General features: G+C 46.3%; 1 protein-coding gene across 8 annotated transcripts in view; it reads left to right on the top strand.

The window, feature by feature from the left end:
* VMP1 (vacuole membrane protein 1) overlaps nucleotides 1-8,477 on the top strand; it is an 864,072-nt gene extending 855,595 nt beyond the window's left edge. For all 8 annotated transcript variants that reach the window (XM_086954948.1, XM_086954944.1, XM_086954950.1 and 5 more), the window contains 2 exons: nucleotides 4,605-4,707; nucleotides 7,740-8,477. In XM_086954948.1, the coding sequence (XP_086811074.1) occupies nucleotides 4,605-4,707; nucleotides 7,740-7,883 (247 nt within the window). In that variant the 3' untranslated portion in view covers nucleotides 7,884-8,477. The remainder of the gene's footprint in view (nucleotides 1-4,604; nucleotides 4,708-7,739) is intronic.
* Nucleotides 8,478-16,216: the final 7,739 nt, after the last annotated feature.

Below are 16,216 nucleotides of genomic sequence, written 5' to 3'. Positions count from 1 at the left end.
TGCATTATTTTAACTTTTTCAGTTGATAGTCAGAGTTAAGAGACTCAGTAATAAGTAATTTAAAATACATTCTTTTTGTAGATTTCTGCTACCTTTTAAAGGGTATACATGTATTTTAAATACTTGGTGGATTCTTTACAGTAGAACGGCGTTTTTTTCTCATTTTGTCGTTGTGATCTAAGTTTGTGGTTTCATCTTGGTGTGTAGCATTTTTTTAAGTCTTGACATGGAGGTTTTTAGGTTTGCAGTGAGTGCTATATAAAGATTCTCTATCCATCCATTAACTTTGTAGAATTACCTTACATGAGTGATTGTGAACCTGTAACCCACGGTGTGAAGACATGTTTCCTGCACCAGTGCAGAATTAACAGTAATTAGTTTATTTTTGTCATCAGATGTCTGAGGGCTACACGAACTACCACTTCTGCAATTTCGCCTCTGGCATCCGGAAATTGTCACACACAGCATCTTTTTTTTGTTGCAGATGTTCCCCAAAACGAAGCATGATTTTTGAAGAAAACCAACACTGCGTTGGTTCAACCCAGGGAGTGTAGGAGAAAAAGATTGGCCATAGAGGAGACATTTACTTAAAGTAAAATAAAAGTAATTCTGCAGATGTTGTGATAGTCTGGCCTTAAGGATATTCTGGCCTTAACCTGTTTTTTAACTCGGACAAAATCGCATGAAAACAGCCATGTTGCTGTTGCATCTGATTTACTTTTTAGAAAATGCTGTTAATCTAAATTAATTGTGATTCCAGTCTTATTTCGGTAACTATTTTTTTTAACGTAGGAAAACTGAAATAATTTTCAGTATGCAAGACTGTATTTGAACATTTTGAGTTTAGCATTGATACAAAATACTACTAAATTGTTTTAGTAAAAATACGCCTTGCTGAAAGCCTATCGATGCTTAGTATGACATTAAATGCCCAAAGTCATCAGTGTTGCTGTTTTTCTCAATACATAGCATGTGATCCTCCAGTAAAATTGCTTACTCTTTTTGTCTCTATTGTGTATTAGTTATTGCCCAGATTCTGCTGCAATTCTGACGAACTGAAATTCCATTTAAGAAAACTTTAGAGCTCATGATAAAGAGGACACTTTGTGTTGCTTTAAAAGATATTGCACTGTATTTAATTCAAAAGTCCACACGTTATTTTTAGGTCTGTGCTTGATGTATTTCTGCTAACTTAACAAACAGTAATCTATTGATCTACAATTTGTATATCTGTTCTGCAAAGTGCGAGCTTTTTACTATGCTCGGGGCAACGTGGGTGGTAAATTCCAAAGTACTTTAGTGTTTTCAAGTCTCTTTTTTCAAACCTTTTTATATGTATTTCTTACAAATAGTGATAGTAGAATAAATTTCCTTTCTGCTAAAAACAAATCACAAACAATATTAATTTGTCGATAGAACCATTTAATGTGTAAAATTGTTGCAGAATTCTGCATTACCTTCATTCAGTTCTCACTGTAGTTGTTTAAATGGCATCTTATGATCATCTTTGCATTTTCACATTACATTTTAATTCATCAAAAACAGGCTAATGGCTCCCCGCCGCACATTATGTTGGTTGTAGGGCTGCAGTGTGACTAAGGGTTGGATCTTGCCTCTCGGTCTTCTGTGGGAAGTAATACTCTTACCTTGCTTGTTGGTCTGGTTCTGCTAGATTGGGCTTCCGTATAAACTGAAGATTCTTTGTGTGATATAGTAGCTATATGAAAGGGTTACAAATAAAAAAAGAGAAAACACTTTACATTGAGAGGTGGTCCTAACCCCAGCTGTCATTTGTGAGTTGACAGCAGGATTTTGATGAAATTAGTAAAATTTAAACCAGAAGTTACAGGTCGGGAATCCATCCTGTAGTCCTTGTGCCTGTTGATTAATGAAGCATACCACAAAATCCCAGTATATTCTCAGACCGATGTATATTTTATGGGGCCTTTGTCTTCCACTGCTAGAGAGCTGTAGTTGAAATGTAGAAAACGTACTCGGAGGCACTTCTCTCTTGCTTCTTTCTCTCAGTTGTGTCCATTGGAATGAGTGGCAGTGTTGCTGTAAAGTTCCGGCACTCCCTTTTTTTAACAGATATTACTTCATCGGTTTGTGCACCATTGAAGTATTTTAATAGTCCTGGTTTGAGTTGAGGTATTTTCGTCATATTGTAGACTGCAGCCTCAGAAGGCATGGCATCCCAGTGCCACGAATAAGCTAAAAGTTGCACTCCCAGGTCTGAAAAGACTTTTCCCTGAAGTGACTTCTCCTCTCTCCCGTGCCGAACACCCCTCGCCTGAGAGCTGGGTGAGTCAAAAAGTGGTGACTCGTACTGGTGAGGCGAGCGAGTCATTTGGGAGATTTCCCGGCAAGGGCTGACTAGACCGACAAGAACAAAAGCCTGAACAAGTGCAGAGTGAAAGATGAGATATTTGTCACTGTGCAAAAAGAAATAAGGTCTCCATGCATAGATTACATATGTGTGTGTATGTAAGTATATATATACATATATATATATATACATGTATAATATGTCGCTATACGCATATATTTAGGAGCAGACAAGTAATGAAAATAGACATCATACTCTTCTAACTCTTCGTCGGATCAGACATGTGTATTCAATCACTGTGTACTGTAGACAGAGCATTGCTTTAGTCATTGTGTGACTTGGTGTGTAAGAAAGGCAAAAGCGGTTTTTCCTGTTCGTTTCTAGGCGGCAAAGAGAATATATTGTAACTCAAATGTATAGTTTCTGGTCTGAAGCCATCATGGCTACAGTGGAATCCAAGGGGGTGGCAAACAGTGAGCACAGGCAGGCAGAGAGGCAGTATAGCCTGTAACTTCAGTCAGGAAAAAGCAAGAGATGGTGCCGAATTGGAATCCAGGCATACTTTTCAGGGGCATATTCTAGGTATTTGATGTGCAAAGAAAAGGTAATGAGTGGTGTAGCCAGATGTTCCTCAGCTCAGAGAAAGATCATCGATTCCTCCTGCCCTGCACTCATTCTGTGTCCTTCAGTGCACAGTGTTAGAAGTAGAACTACTGCTTCTGTGGGATGGCAGGATAGTGATGTGTGAAACCGCTTATAATTTCTGCTGCATTGTATTCATTTTTATAAAGGGCTTTGAGTGTAAACTGGCACCAGCATGGCAAAGATCCTCCATTGAGATTGTGTGGGTCAGACGCTGAGGACTCCTATGGTTGGGAGAGTAAGGGGAGCTACAGAGGGCTTTGTAATCCGGTAAAATATGGGCAGTCTGTCTCGTTCTGTGCATGCTATGTCAGTCTGTGCTCCCACTGCATTGTGTGCCCCACCGAGGAACGGATCTGCACCAAGTTGTCGGTTGTTGATGTAAGTGGTGCAGCCGGGCATTTGGCAACCATGAGGCGGGCAGAGACTGGGCCGATCCTGGGGTCCCTTGATTGGGAGGTAAAACTATAGAAGAGTTGGGTCCAGATCTGCTCCCTGGCAGGCTTTCTGCCACCTGCTTAAGTGTGAACAATAGTGCCCTGTCGTCATGGGAGCAGCCATGTTCTTGTGGAACCATCCCTAATAACATACAGTCAGCTCAGAAATCCAGGTACAAAAGCTGCAGAAAGATGAAGCCCGGAAGGTAGAGAGACACGCAGAGAAAGGCCTTTGCTGGCTATTAATACCCTGTTGGTAAAGATAGTGCTGCAGGGAAGCCGGGTAGAAGTGATCCTAGGTAGCTAGTTGTGACTGGGGTTCTACTTGTGATGTGATAGTGTAGGCTTCGCCCTCTTGGTGCGGGACCAGGAAGGTGACCAGCATCATGTCATGGCCTTTCCCGGTCGGTGGACACGGCTGGCCCCAGGCCCCCTGCCCAGCCCTGCTGCTGGTTGTTGAACAAGGTGTGTTAGGTGCAGCTCATCCCCTGCATGCCATGAAGTCACCGAGCACAAGGTTCATTGTCCCTCCTTTGTTCCCTCGTGTTAATCACCCACTTTGAGCCGGTGGGAGGGGCCTGCTCACTAACTACTGCTGGGATGACGCACACTGCGCCCTAATATGGACTTTGGTTTTACAGAAAAAAAAGTCTGGGTGGGGGCAGCAACTCCTTTAAAAAGGAGGAGACCGGTCCCAAGGAGGGCGGGCAGTTTCTTTTCAACTGGAGATGACAGAAGCACGACTCATTTCCTCCTTAATCGGTTTGAACCAGTTCTTACAGGAACTGCTGCTGATAAATATTGGAAGTTCCGAGAGGTGCCCTCACTTCAGCGGGTGCCCCTTTGCCGGAGCACAGCTACCGGCCCAGCTGCTGCCAGGAGCCGGCGTGCAGCTGCCTGCGCCTGCCTCTCCTCACTGCTCTGGTTTTTCCTTCACAGCCTGGCCGTGTGGAATCCTTTTTTGAGTTGTTTTTTTTAGTTTCACTTTGTTTTTTTCCTTTTTGATTCTGCTCGGGGGTTCTGGAGGGTTTGTTGCCCAGGTGGTCGCGCAGCGGGGATGTTTCATTGTTGGCTTTTTGTTGGTCTTGTGTGGGTAAGTACAGGTGGGAATGTAAGCTGCAGGTTCTGACGTGTTTCCCTCCCTCCTTTTCCTTGTTGCCGTGTTGTCTCTGCCCTGGACGGGCCTCCCTCCGCAGAGCTGTGCCGGGCATCGGTCCGTCGCTGCAGAAGCCGTTCAGCGAGTACCTGGAAGCGCAGCGGAAGAAGCTGCACCACACGGCGGAGAGCGGAGCCCCCCAGGTAGGAGCCTGCTTGCGGCTTAAGAATGGATGGATGAATGAATGAATGGATGGATGGCGAGGCTTGTTTTCAGCGTGGCACCCAAGATGACACAACTAGTGTGTGTTTGCTGGTGGTCCGGTATGACGCGCTGTTATGTGCTTCGATACTGTACATTGCAGTGGATAGAAGGTGTGTGTTCATGTTCCATTTTGACGGCTGGGTGCCTTTGTGACTCGCACTGAGACTTCGCAACTGTGGCTGTCGTGTGTCTTTCTGTTGGAGTTGGTATTGCAAGGTAAGCAGGTGACGACGTATTCGGGTTTCCGAAAATCTGCCTCGAGTTCTGTTCAGGTGTAGCAAACTCAGCCTTTCATCCTTCTGGGGCCAGTGAAAGGAGGAGCGTTTATGAATGTGCAAGATTGAACATAATAGTACAAGGCGTCACGACAGCTCAGCTAGTGAGCGCGTGCTCGAGGGTGTGAGCCTGTGTGTGAAAGAGAGAGCTTCGAGTCCAAGCTGAGCAGCATCCGCCTTGGAGCCTTCCGGTTTGGATAAATGAGAACTCTGAGCTGGGAGATGGTGACTTCTGTTATTATTGTAATCTTCTTGTATACCATAGTGTGCTTAGCGGAGCGTTATTGTATATATTATTTATTTATGAAGATCAAATAGCTCTACGTAGGGGTATGTTGGCGCCATGCAGAGACATACATGATATGATGCTGCTACCACAAATGTGGATGAATTAGATCAGTGAAAGGCAGAGTGAGTCAGCGGCTCCAAAAATCCGGGTTTTCAAGGATTTTCTGAAGCAGAGTTCTGAGTGAATGAGGCGGAGATGACAGGGAGGCGTATTCCATGCTTTTACCCCAGGAACCCGTGTGTGGGTTTTAGTAGATTTGCTGACGAGGACCCAGGAATGCATGTGGTGAGTCCCATGAACAGGTGTTGCTGCAAACATGGGGGCTGTGGACAGCGAGGCATTTCCATATGTAGAGCTTCCCCAGCGACCGGAAGTGTATGTCTGAGGGGGTCACGCGCCGGCGCCCCCTGGCAGTCCGCTTTTAGGGAAGACCAGTGTACACCTGTGCCGAGACACTTGTCCGACTGAGCGGCACGTGTGTGGGCAGCTCACGTGACCCGTGGTGGCAGCGGCCCTCCTCCTGCAGCCTTTTCATTGGCTTGTAATTGTTTCACATGGTTATCAGGCATATAGTGCCGACTTACTTAAAGGGAGGTACTCCAGCTTGGACGTGTAAAGGGCTTTAGGAAACTCCACTAGTGTTTTGCTGTACCATGGCTTAATGCATGTTCTTATACACCACTGGCTACTGCCCAAAAAACTTGTCTCTCCCTTGCCCAACATTTTCATGCAAATACCTTCTGGCTTTTAGGGACATTTGGAGATGTTTGGGCTACCCAGAAAATGGGGAAGTTGTTAGGGTTATGGAAAGTTTATAATGTAAGCCAACACTGCTAATATTATAAACTCCCGTCCAGACTGACTCCTTCCCCACCCTGCTCTCATTTTAGAGACGCCCTCCTGTTGCGCAGTGTCTCAGAGGCACCGTCCTTGCGAGAAATGCCCATCCTGCCTGATATGTGGTAAACTGTAGTTTCATCAGACGCGCTAAGGCGCTGGCCTGTCGAGTGGGCTGACAAGGGCCTGTCGAGTGGGCTGACAAGGGCCTGTGGCACCCATCTGTAGCGAAACCTCTCTAATTTCCTGATGTGACTGACCGCGCCCCAGCCCAACGGTCCCTCAAGGGCACCTGCGTGTTTGGAAATGTGCAGATCACCTTTCATGTGCCAGACTCCTTCGCAGCCCGACTGGTCTCTAAGAATCCCTTGTATGAAGCCCCTCAGATTGCCCAACAGTCCCAACACTTGACCGCCCCTACCCTAGCCAGAGCTATCCAGATGTCTTCATGACAGATCGCGAGAGTTCTCGGGGGCGGGGCCCCCACTATTGCTATCAGAGGAAGCACGTGCCTTGCAGTCATCACTTTTTCTTGCAGCGCTTTACCGGCATCCGGCGCCCGGGCGCTCCTTCGGGGAAAGCCCGCTCATTACTCAGCGAGTCACGTAGTGCCGCTGGAAAGGAAGTGCACTGTATCAGCTCAGCACTTTGACAGTCATCAAGGCGCTGAGCTGAACCGTCACGTGACCCGCAGTCACAAGAACAGGCCGTCCATTGAGCGCCTCCCCGGATAAGGCGGATTTGCATCAGCCTTGGCAGCCGTTGCGAGCGGTGACTCAACAAACTCTCGTTCCACGCGGTGTCACTTGATACAATATTGGAGGATGTGTCACGTCCTGCTTCCCTGAAGTGGCGGCGTCTCCCCTCCCCCGCACCCTGAATAGCATCGCCCTCCCTCGCACTCGGTCTATAAATGTTTGCTGCCTCTGGCTGGCGCTATGCAGACGGCTCCACGCTGTTTGTTTTTGCAAATGTATTGAAATGTTATTTGTCAGATGTACCTTTAGGGGAATTTGGTGCTCACTCTTGTGGCTACAGGAAAGTGCTGTAGCTCTGTGTCTCCACCGGCGAGGCCCCAAACTCCATGGCAGAGTGTATACGTCAATGCTAGGTGCAATGAGCACGCGCGCTTTAAATATGCTGGCCCATTACTACAACGTTGGCTGAAAGATGTCGAAAGAATCAGCGGTCCTGGCGATCAGAATGGCTTCTTCGTTTGTGTGGGAGAGGGACCGGTAAAACATAAAACAGCCTTTAATAATTGATAAAGACCTTTACATGTAAAATAAATGTGCTGGCACGAAGTCAGTAGATCTATTTGAACATATATGAATTATTATATATTGCGCTTTATGCTCCCAAGCTGGCCTTAAATCTGCAGGGTGACATGGGTTGGTAAAGAGGGGCCAGGGGTGAGGAATGAAGGCCTGGCGACGAGGCTGCCTTGTAGGTGGTGTTTCATCCGAGGGAGGGAGGTGGAAGTCCCAGACTAGGGCCTGACACTGGACAATAGCCTTCCTGGCCTGTATTAATTGATGCCTCTTTCTGTGCTCTTTTCTCGCCTGTGCAGGGGGAAAGCTGGCTGTCTTGGCTGTTCGAGAAGCTGGTGATCGTCATGGTGTGCTATTTCATCCTCTCCATCATCAACTCCATGGCCCAAAGCTACGCCAAGCGGATGCAACAGAGGAGGAACTCTGCCGAGAAAAGCAAATAGGGCTCTTAGCGGAAAGTAGATTGACACTTCTCATCTTAAAACTGACCTCTTTTCATAAAGGAACAACTTCACAGGGGAAGCAAGCCCACATCATCACTTTTTTAACTGTAATAACTTATTATTTTTCTATTGTGTTGGAAATCCTCACATCTGTGGCTGGTTTTGCTTAACAGCAACAAGAAACTAACATGTGTTAAGGTAATGTATGGCCTGCACCTCATTCCCTCGGGAGTCTGTAGTGAGCTGACGGGCCTGGTGTACATTCCTAGAAGATATTTTCATACAACGTCACCAGTACATGTTGTGGTTGGATCGTGAGTGGGGGCATTCCCTGGGTACGGAGTGGGGGAGGTACCCGTCTTGCATGTCCCATTGTGTTGCTGTTCGGTATCCCACCACTTACTTGAAAGCCCAGGCCACCTCTTCCTCTGCCTGCTTGGCCTTTTATGCCTCCTTAAAACTTACCGAACTTCTCTGCTGAGAAGAGGATTGGTTTCCATTTTGCACAACTGAGCTGACATGGTTTTTTCTAATTCTGTATATTTAGATTGGAAAGTGGAAATCAAACGTTTATAAAAGCCGCCTTTGATCATTGCCAGCCTCCTCGTGTCAGTCTGTTCAGCAGCCAGGGGCCTTCCTCGGAGTCGATCCTCTCCCCTCTCCCTCCCACCCCCGTGTTTCCATGCTCTGCCTCGTCAGGCCACAGGCACGCATAGGTTGCGTGCGCGGTAATCTTACCCTGAAAAGGCCCCTGTTGAACCCTTTTGTTTTGGGATTTCTGAAAAACATTGGCTGCTGGGCTGAAAGCTTTGCTCCTACTGATCGCACACACGCATTTAACAAGACCTTGGTGTTTGTCCAGACAAAACTCTTCATACTGGGAGATGGGAAGGGGAAACTGTGTGTGATACACGCCTGCTCGCAGTTCTGACTCAAGGTCAGTTTGTGTGGCAAGTTCAGGAAGTGTTCTTGGCTATGACAGTTTATGCCGGGCTTGCACCACGCCTGCAGTAGTTTAGTTTCGCTTCCGCTGTGTGCCTGGGGTGTCTTGTCTGCTGTCTGACACATGCACGTTAACCCTTCCTCCTCTAGGTGTGCTGCTCGACCCTGCTGCTGGAAGCACAGATGGTACCTATTGCGGCCGGTGGGGTCCCTTCATCCCTCGACCCTGGAGTCGGCCAGCACCCCTCTCTTCAGGTCTACCTTCCTGTCGGATAGCTTATCAGACTGATGTTGACTGTTGCATCTCATGGCAACAACAGTCGGTAGGCTGTCTGACATTTTGGTGTCTATCACCTCGTCGCCTTTGACCTTGCTCGCTGTGCGGCCAGCGCACGAGCCCCAGCCGCAGTGGAGCCGGAAGATTTCTGGAAGAAACGTTGTGCCTGCTGGGTATTATCTTGTGTCCAACGTCACCAGGACTCACACCTGCAGATTTCTCTGAGTCTGTGCCTCTTGTTTTATTAACTTTTTTATGGTAATATTAGCGCATAATGCACTGAAATTGTCTGTCAGCCTCTTCCCGGTCGATCACAAATGTGTGTAGGCAGTGTTTTCACCAAAAGCTGTGTTCGTTCATCGAGCCATCTTTTCCAAGAAATCTCGTAACTGTCTGGCAAAGAAAATCTCCGATTTGTAAAGCGTTCTCAGAGAGCTTGTAGCATTTCAGAATGTTTCCACTTCCAAATGTGCCCCGCTTTATGTTACATATATGCATGAAACACGCTGCAGCTGTTCCCGGGTTATTTCCAAAAGGCAGCATTTAAGTCAACATTAACTTTACTGCAAGTTGAACACACAGATCTGGTGGCCCTAAGGCTGCTGGTCACTGGGACGGACGCCATGCTCACATCTCAGGGCTTTCTTTTCACAGACCAATGCATTCTGGGGGTTGTACACTTACTGCACTTCAGGTGCCGCCATGCAGTTGTTTGCAGTCAGCCCGCCCAGGGCCAGACATATTTCCAGGACCGGTCACATGCTCACGGAGGGTACACAAAGGGTGCAGGTTATTCTGTTTCAGGCCACTTTAAATGTGTGCACTTTTGAGGCCATACATAAAAAAACAAGGTCTTCATTGTTTCAGGTGAGTTATTATTGGAACCTAAAAGCACAGCATTGATTGTTTAGCCATTTTTGAAAACTCGCTTTTTTGCAGGACTGCAGAGACAAATCACGCTCGGAAATGTAAGCTGGCAGTCTGGATGTACCTGCTTGCTAACGTCCTGCCTCTTGGTGTGTTTACTATTTAAATGTAGCATTGATGAATGTTCTGTAGGCCATTCCCATGAGGCGTTTGCCTATCGCTCGGGTAAGGCAACGCGAGTTAAGTGCACGTCTGCATAACCACGTTGCAGTGGTATTTATCATGGGGTCATTTTTGTACAGGCTCACTTGGGGCACCAGTGGTTCAAAAATTCTCATCAGCTTCAGTTAAAAATCCAGAAGGTGTGTTTGCCTGATACGTGTGTCGCGCTGTTTGGTGTCTCACGGTAGAGTTGGAGTGAACATCAGACCTGGCCCTTCCGTTCTCTCATGTCCAGGGATGGGAAAGACCAGCTGTGTTATATTCTCATTGGTCGTTGTCATGTCTGCTACCTGCACTCATTTCCAAGCGGCGCCTTGATGAAAGGATTGCATGCTCACTTGAGGCGGGTCGCCCTTCACGAATAGTGCGTGTCATGGTATGAGGTACTTTGTTCAGGTAAGGAACAGTTGCGAGAGTATGATTCTGATGCAGCGTTTTTACATTACGTCATTTGGGCCATTCCTGGAAGTTAATGCCCTCTCTCTGAGCGAGTGGATTGTACAGCTCTGCTTGAACATTCCTGTGCTTGTTACAGCAAGCATTGGAACTCAACGTCACAGTTTGGTTGAAATAAAGTTCACCTCAGGACCTTTCTTTCTCTGGAAAGCACTCAATCTCTCATTTATTTTTAGTGCTCACTAACCGTGGCAGTAGTTATCAGCAAACAACCAGGCTGCCACTTTAAACAGAGTGCTTGCTCTGTTATAGGTAAGGGGATCTTCGTCAGTGGGTTCTCCCTTTAGGAGCACACACCTCTAGCTTTTCCACATCTCTACTTATTGACCATTACATTCCTTAGGGTGCATTTTGATGTGCTTCAAGCTCACACTGACCCGCCGTGGCAACCTGTTCTGTTTACTGGAAGCACGAGCTCCAAGCGTTCTTTTTCATTTCCCAGTCAGTGTAACTGTCTGCTTGCTTGGTCACACTCCATGTATGCAAGTGTGACGTGATCTGTAGTCTGCCAGTGATATCCTGCCTGTCTTCCATCTGGCCAGTGGCTGTGCTTGCACACGCTATGGGTAGAGTGTATGTGAATGCTTCTTACCTGCCCTCATGGGTTGGCATGACACGTGCAGGGCGGGTACTCATGCCCATCAGTGGTGGCCACCAGGTGAGGGCAGTTAGGTGGGTGGATACTGGCCTTCTTGTTGCTTACACTGCCCTAGCCCGAACACTCCATCGAGGCAGTGACTCGCCTTCTTGTAAGTGGGGACATCTCCAGGGTGGAGGTGGCTTGAGGTGACTTTTGTCCACTCTTTGGGGGGTTGCGGGGGTCACTCAGGACCTTGAATGTCACCAGCCCCATCTGTGAATGCTGGGCAGCCTGGAAACCTGTTTCTACGTTACTACTATATGCATAGCGCCTTGCTACCACTTCCGAGATGTCTGATTTGTTCATTGTTGGCGTGTGTCATGCCGCTGCAACTGAAGATTTTTCTAAGAAAAAGGGCCTGTAACATTCTAAATGTATAACGTGTAAAGGCTTAAATTATCAATGTATAGGAACACCTACAATACCTACAAAGCACCTGTTTGAGAATTATTTCTACTTCTGATTATATTCTAATAGGATTTTTTCCCATGGCAGTATACAGAGTTGTACTGAGCTATTTTATTGAATTAGTTCGTTTTCTGTAACACTTGCTGTTCATTTATAGCATGCTTCTGTTAAAGCTTGTGCTTGTTGGACCCGCCTCATCTCCCATGTACCGCCCCTCCTCTCCCATGGACCGCCTCATCTCTCATGGACCGCCCCTCCTCTCATGGACCGCCCCTCCTCTCATGGACCGCCCCTCCTCTCATGGACCGCCCCTCCTCCCATGGACCGCCCCTCCTCCCATGGACAGCCTCATCTCCCATGGACCGCCTCATCTCCCATGGACCGCCTCATCTCCCATGGACCGCCCTTCCTCCCATGGACCGCCCTTCCTCCCATAGACCGCCCTTCCTCCCATGGGCCGGCCCTCATCCCATGGGCCGCCCCTCATCCCATGGACTGCCCCTCATCTCCAAAGGACCGCCTCATCTCACACCACTTCACATTATCTCTTGACTATACCAGGGATTAGCTCAAGTTCTGGCTTCGATTTATAGCTAAATCCTGCTGGGTCAATTCAGCCTTTCATTCTTCCTGGGTCATTCGTACAGTTCCATTGAAGTCTAGAATGATAGCACCCTTTTATAAACACCAGGACACAGTTTTTGTTGTTGTGTGCACTCGAAGACCCAGAGAGGGCCCAGGGGAGTGAGAACAAAGGGTGATTTATTCGTGTGTTTTTAAGGCGTTGCTTGTAAGAAAGCATGTGGCAAACGAACACATTTATGACGAAAACGCAGCACCCGTGTAAATCTGTATATTCTCCATGACTTCAAAAGCCTTCTGTGTACATGAAGTGTACAGTTCCACCAGTGTTAGTTCCCCGTCGAGCGCAGACTCTGCTGCTTTGTGGGTAGGATGGCCCTTTGCGTCACACGCTCGCCTGCGTTTTTTCGCATGCTCTGTAGTTCTGCTTCAGAGCTCTGATTGAAACAAAGGGCTGTTCAAGTAAAAGCCCTCCGTGTTGGGTCGCGTCAGCCGCTTGCGATGGCCGGAGAGGGCTGAGAGCATTGTCTGCTGCTGCACTCGTGCTGTCTTTTGTCCTCCCGATTGCCCAGCCCTGCCAGAGCTTCCGAAAACAGCATTGCACAAGAGAAGCGGCGCTCGAACGACTTCCCAGAAATGCATGCGCCTGGGTCAAGGCGAGTACTTCGCAGGAACACGATGTGTCTACCGGAGTTGCACAACAGGCGTGAATCTTCAGCTTCAGAACAGAGAAGTTTGCCAACGCAAGGGCTTGTTTTTGGAATAAAGAGGAAGCGTGGGCCCTGGGTGCAGGGGTTGCTCTGTTTCCTTGCGTACACCTACAGGCCCTGCCAGGCTGATGTTGTCTTCCTCTTCTGTAAAATGGCAGTTTTGTTTTCTTGCATTCACTCTTTGGCTTGTACTAAAATCACGTTGTCACGTAAGATAGATCGGTGGGTTAATGCATCTATTGCAGATATCTGTGTAACATTTGACAGGCCCAATTTGTCTTCTCATCTTTCAATGGCTGATCAAAGGAGTACTATTGATTTGGGCAACATTACTGCTGTCTGTTAGTAACATCAAATGCTCGGTGTAAGTGAACCCTCCCTAATAGCTTAATCCTGGATATCAATTCACTCAAATGCAAGGGATAGCTGAAGTGAAATGACATGAACCTTGGCCCTGTCAGATAACAGGATGTGGAAGAAAGAAGCAACCGTCTTGCCTCAATTTGCACAATAATCTGAAAATGTACAGTAAAATTAAACAAGTTCAAAACAGTCAACAGTCACGTGCAACAGGAATAGGCCCTGCAAGCCTATGTACATACAAACGGGAAAATCACCAGATTGTTATCTGGAAACTGAGCAGTGCATTAGGATTTCCAGATCACAATCGGATAACAGGATGTGACATCATTTGACCATTGATCCTGGCAGGGCTTTAAGTGGGAGAAAAAAACGGGGGGGGGGGGGGGGGGGGGGTCTCTAAAAGGAGAGCGGCAAATTTCGTAAAGGGGTGTGGCCTCGTGGTCTAAATCAAGATAACTGGCATTGTGGGCTAAGAAAATCATGAAGTCGCATCCAGCAAAAGATAATAAAATAGGCAAAAAGGTATATTTATTAAGTATGAGCCATAAAATACCAAACACTTTAAAAAACATGTAAATATTATTTACATTACTTAGAAATCTATTACAGGATTTCCCAAAACCCTTGAAGATATTCACTGTGTCTATTTTGCCGGGGTTTTCTCACAACAATTTTCTTCAGCATACCTTTTGCCAGCCAACTCTTTACATACAGCTTTGCTTCAAATGTTTCAAATTGAGGACCATTGAGTTTTACCCATAAGCATGAAGAAATGGTCTCTACAAGAAGAGAGGCTCTTGTTGGACAAGCAATTAAGTTCATTGCGCTGAAACTTCTCTCACAATCCGCATTTCTTGCTGGCAGGGTTTCCATGCAAACTACTAACTTTTTTAATGCTTCAGGGGTTTTCTTTTCAACAAAATCTTTGAAAAGTCTAAAAGCTTGGATAGTATCTCTTGCTGGCAGCTGAAACTGAACACAGTTTCTGGTTATCTGTTTCACCATAAATAATTCATTCATCACCAGAAGGCAAGTTGCTTGCATCTAGCTCATTGAAGCTGGCTATAAGTTATTTCTCAGAATCCGGGGCACATCTTTTATTGATATTTGCAGACAGACTTTGGTCAAACTGATTTTGATTAAGGGCAACAGAGTTAATTCTACCATGGAAAAGAGGAACATTCTTTAATTTGCCCTCGTTAACTGCTATCTGAGCCTCAGAAGCAAACTCCCCTGGTGAGTCCTTCATTGCTCTAAATATACGTACTTGACTAACCAAAAGACTGTGGGCATTAACAATTGTAATGTCCCTACTCTGTAAGGAGTGTGATAACGTCTTTGAGCTCTTGAAGTGCATCACACATTATCCCCAAATCTCTGATAAAAGAATAGGATGTAAGCTTCTTCAAGAGACCTTCATACTTACTCCGGTCTCTTATGGGTCTGGATGGGTCTTTAGAAACATTCTCAAAATGTTTACACAAGACAGGGAAGCAGTTCCAAACCGCTTTTACAGATATGTAACTGGATGCTACCCACCTAGTATCAAGCATTTTCCCTATCTCCTGAAGCTGTACAAATAGCTCGCTGGCGGCCAGATTTAGCTCTCTGTTTTTTTGGTGACGTGCTGTATTTGGCATACAATGAGTCCATGAAAATCCTGAAGTGATTGACCCCGGCAACCTCATCAATTGTATCTGCCATAGCAAGTTCTAGTCTGTGAACCAAACAGTGCCATGTCAGTACAAGATTTGGAAATTCTGCTACTCCTCCTCCTTTTTAACCAAACATTACTTCTGCTCCATCTGAACATACTGCAATCAAGATATAATGTAGCAGACTTTTTGTGAGTCCAACTTTTTCGAAGTAGCTTAGGAGAGCTGTCTTTACGCCAAGGGCATTTGTTTTTGCCAGCTCCAGAAAAACCGGGAAGTCTGGTCACCCTACCTTTGAGGCCCAAAAATAGAGCCCCCTTTTGAGCCCCCCCCCCCCCCCCCCCCCCAAAAAAGAACTGAGGGTGCTCAGTCTCCCTCCCCAATACCCCCCACCCCCACTTGAAGCCCTGGATCCTGGTGATTTCACTAAAAGTGATGTCACCTAGTCATTGACTCTGGAGTCATGAACAAAAGTGACATTACTGAAATTGATAACAAAAATCAAACCTACATAAGTGATATTGAAAAACAACCAAAATTGTACTAAAGTAGATTAGTGTGCTTTAGTTATCAGCCACATATTCACCAAGCTGTTGTAAGAATGATTCATGGGCTCAATCACCAAAGGCATTGTTTTAGCCTATGAACACAACCACCATAGATCAGCTACAGCCATCATTCTCTTAAAAATATCTTCAAAGGCTCAGGCACAGACTCCTACCCTGGGTTCAGCCATTGTATGTCCAACACAGTTATCTTAGGCACAACCATCACACGCCTAGATATAGCCTCAAATACCTACATAGAGCATCAAAAACCCAGACAGTATCCCCATGTATCAAGGCACAACCAGTACGCATGTGCTGACTCGTAATAGTTTAAACATTAGATGGATACTGATCCTGTACATGAGTGTAAGCTCTCCTTAAAGGACCCAATCTGCAAGCAGAATGCATCTACCGACTGCAAGAGCAAATATACCCGCCAAAAAATGCAGTCACTACCCACATAGAATTTCCAATTCTTTAGTTTATCTTCTGTCAAATCTGACTGACTGAGTGCACAAGAAATCTGTATGTCTATTCTGGGAAGAATATTTTAGTTTAATCCTACCATTACATTATATAATGTTTTTTTTAAAACATAATTTGATATTTTCGGGACAATTTTTTTAAATGTGGTTATTAATATCCGGCATAGAGTGGGCCTTC

This window comes from Lissotriton vulgaris, chromosome 2_1, assembly GCF_964263255.1.
Source record: "Lissotriton vulgaris chromosome 2_1, aLisVul1.2, whole genome shotgun sequence".
Taxonomy (NCBI): Eukaryota; Metazoa; Chordata; class Amphibia; order Caudata; family Salamandridae; genus Lissotriton; species Lissotriton vulgaris.
This window is presented reverse-complemented; position numbering and strand designations above follow the sequence as displayed.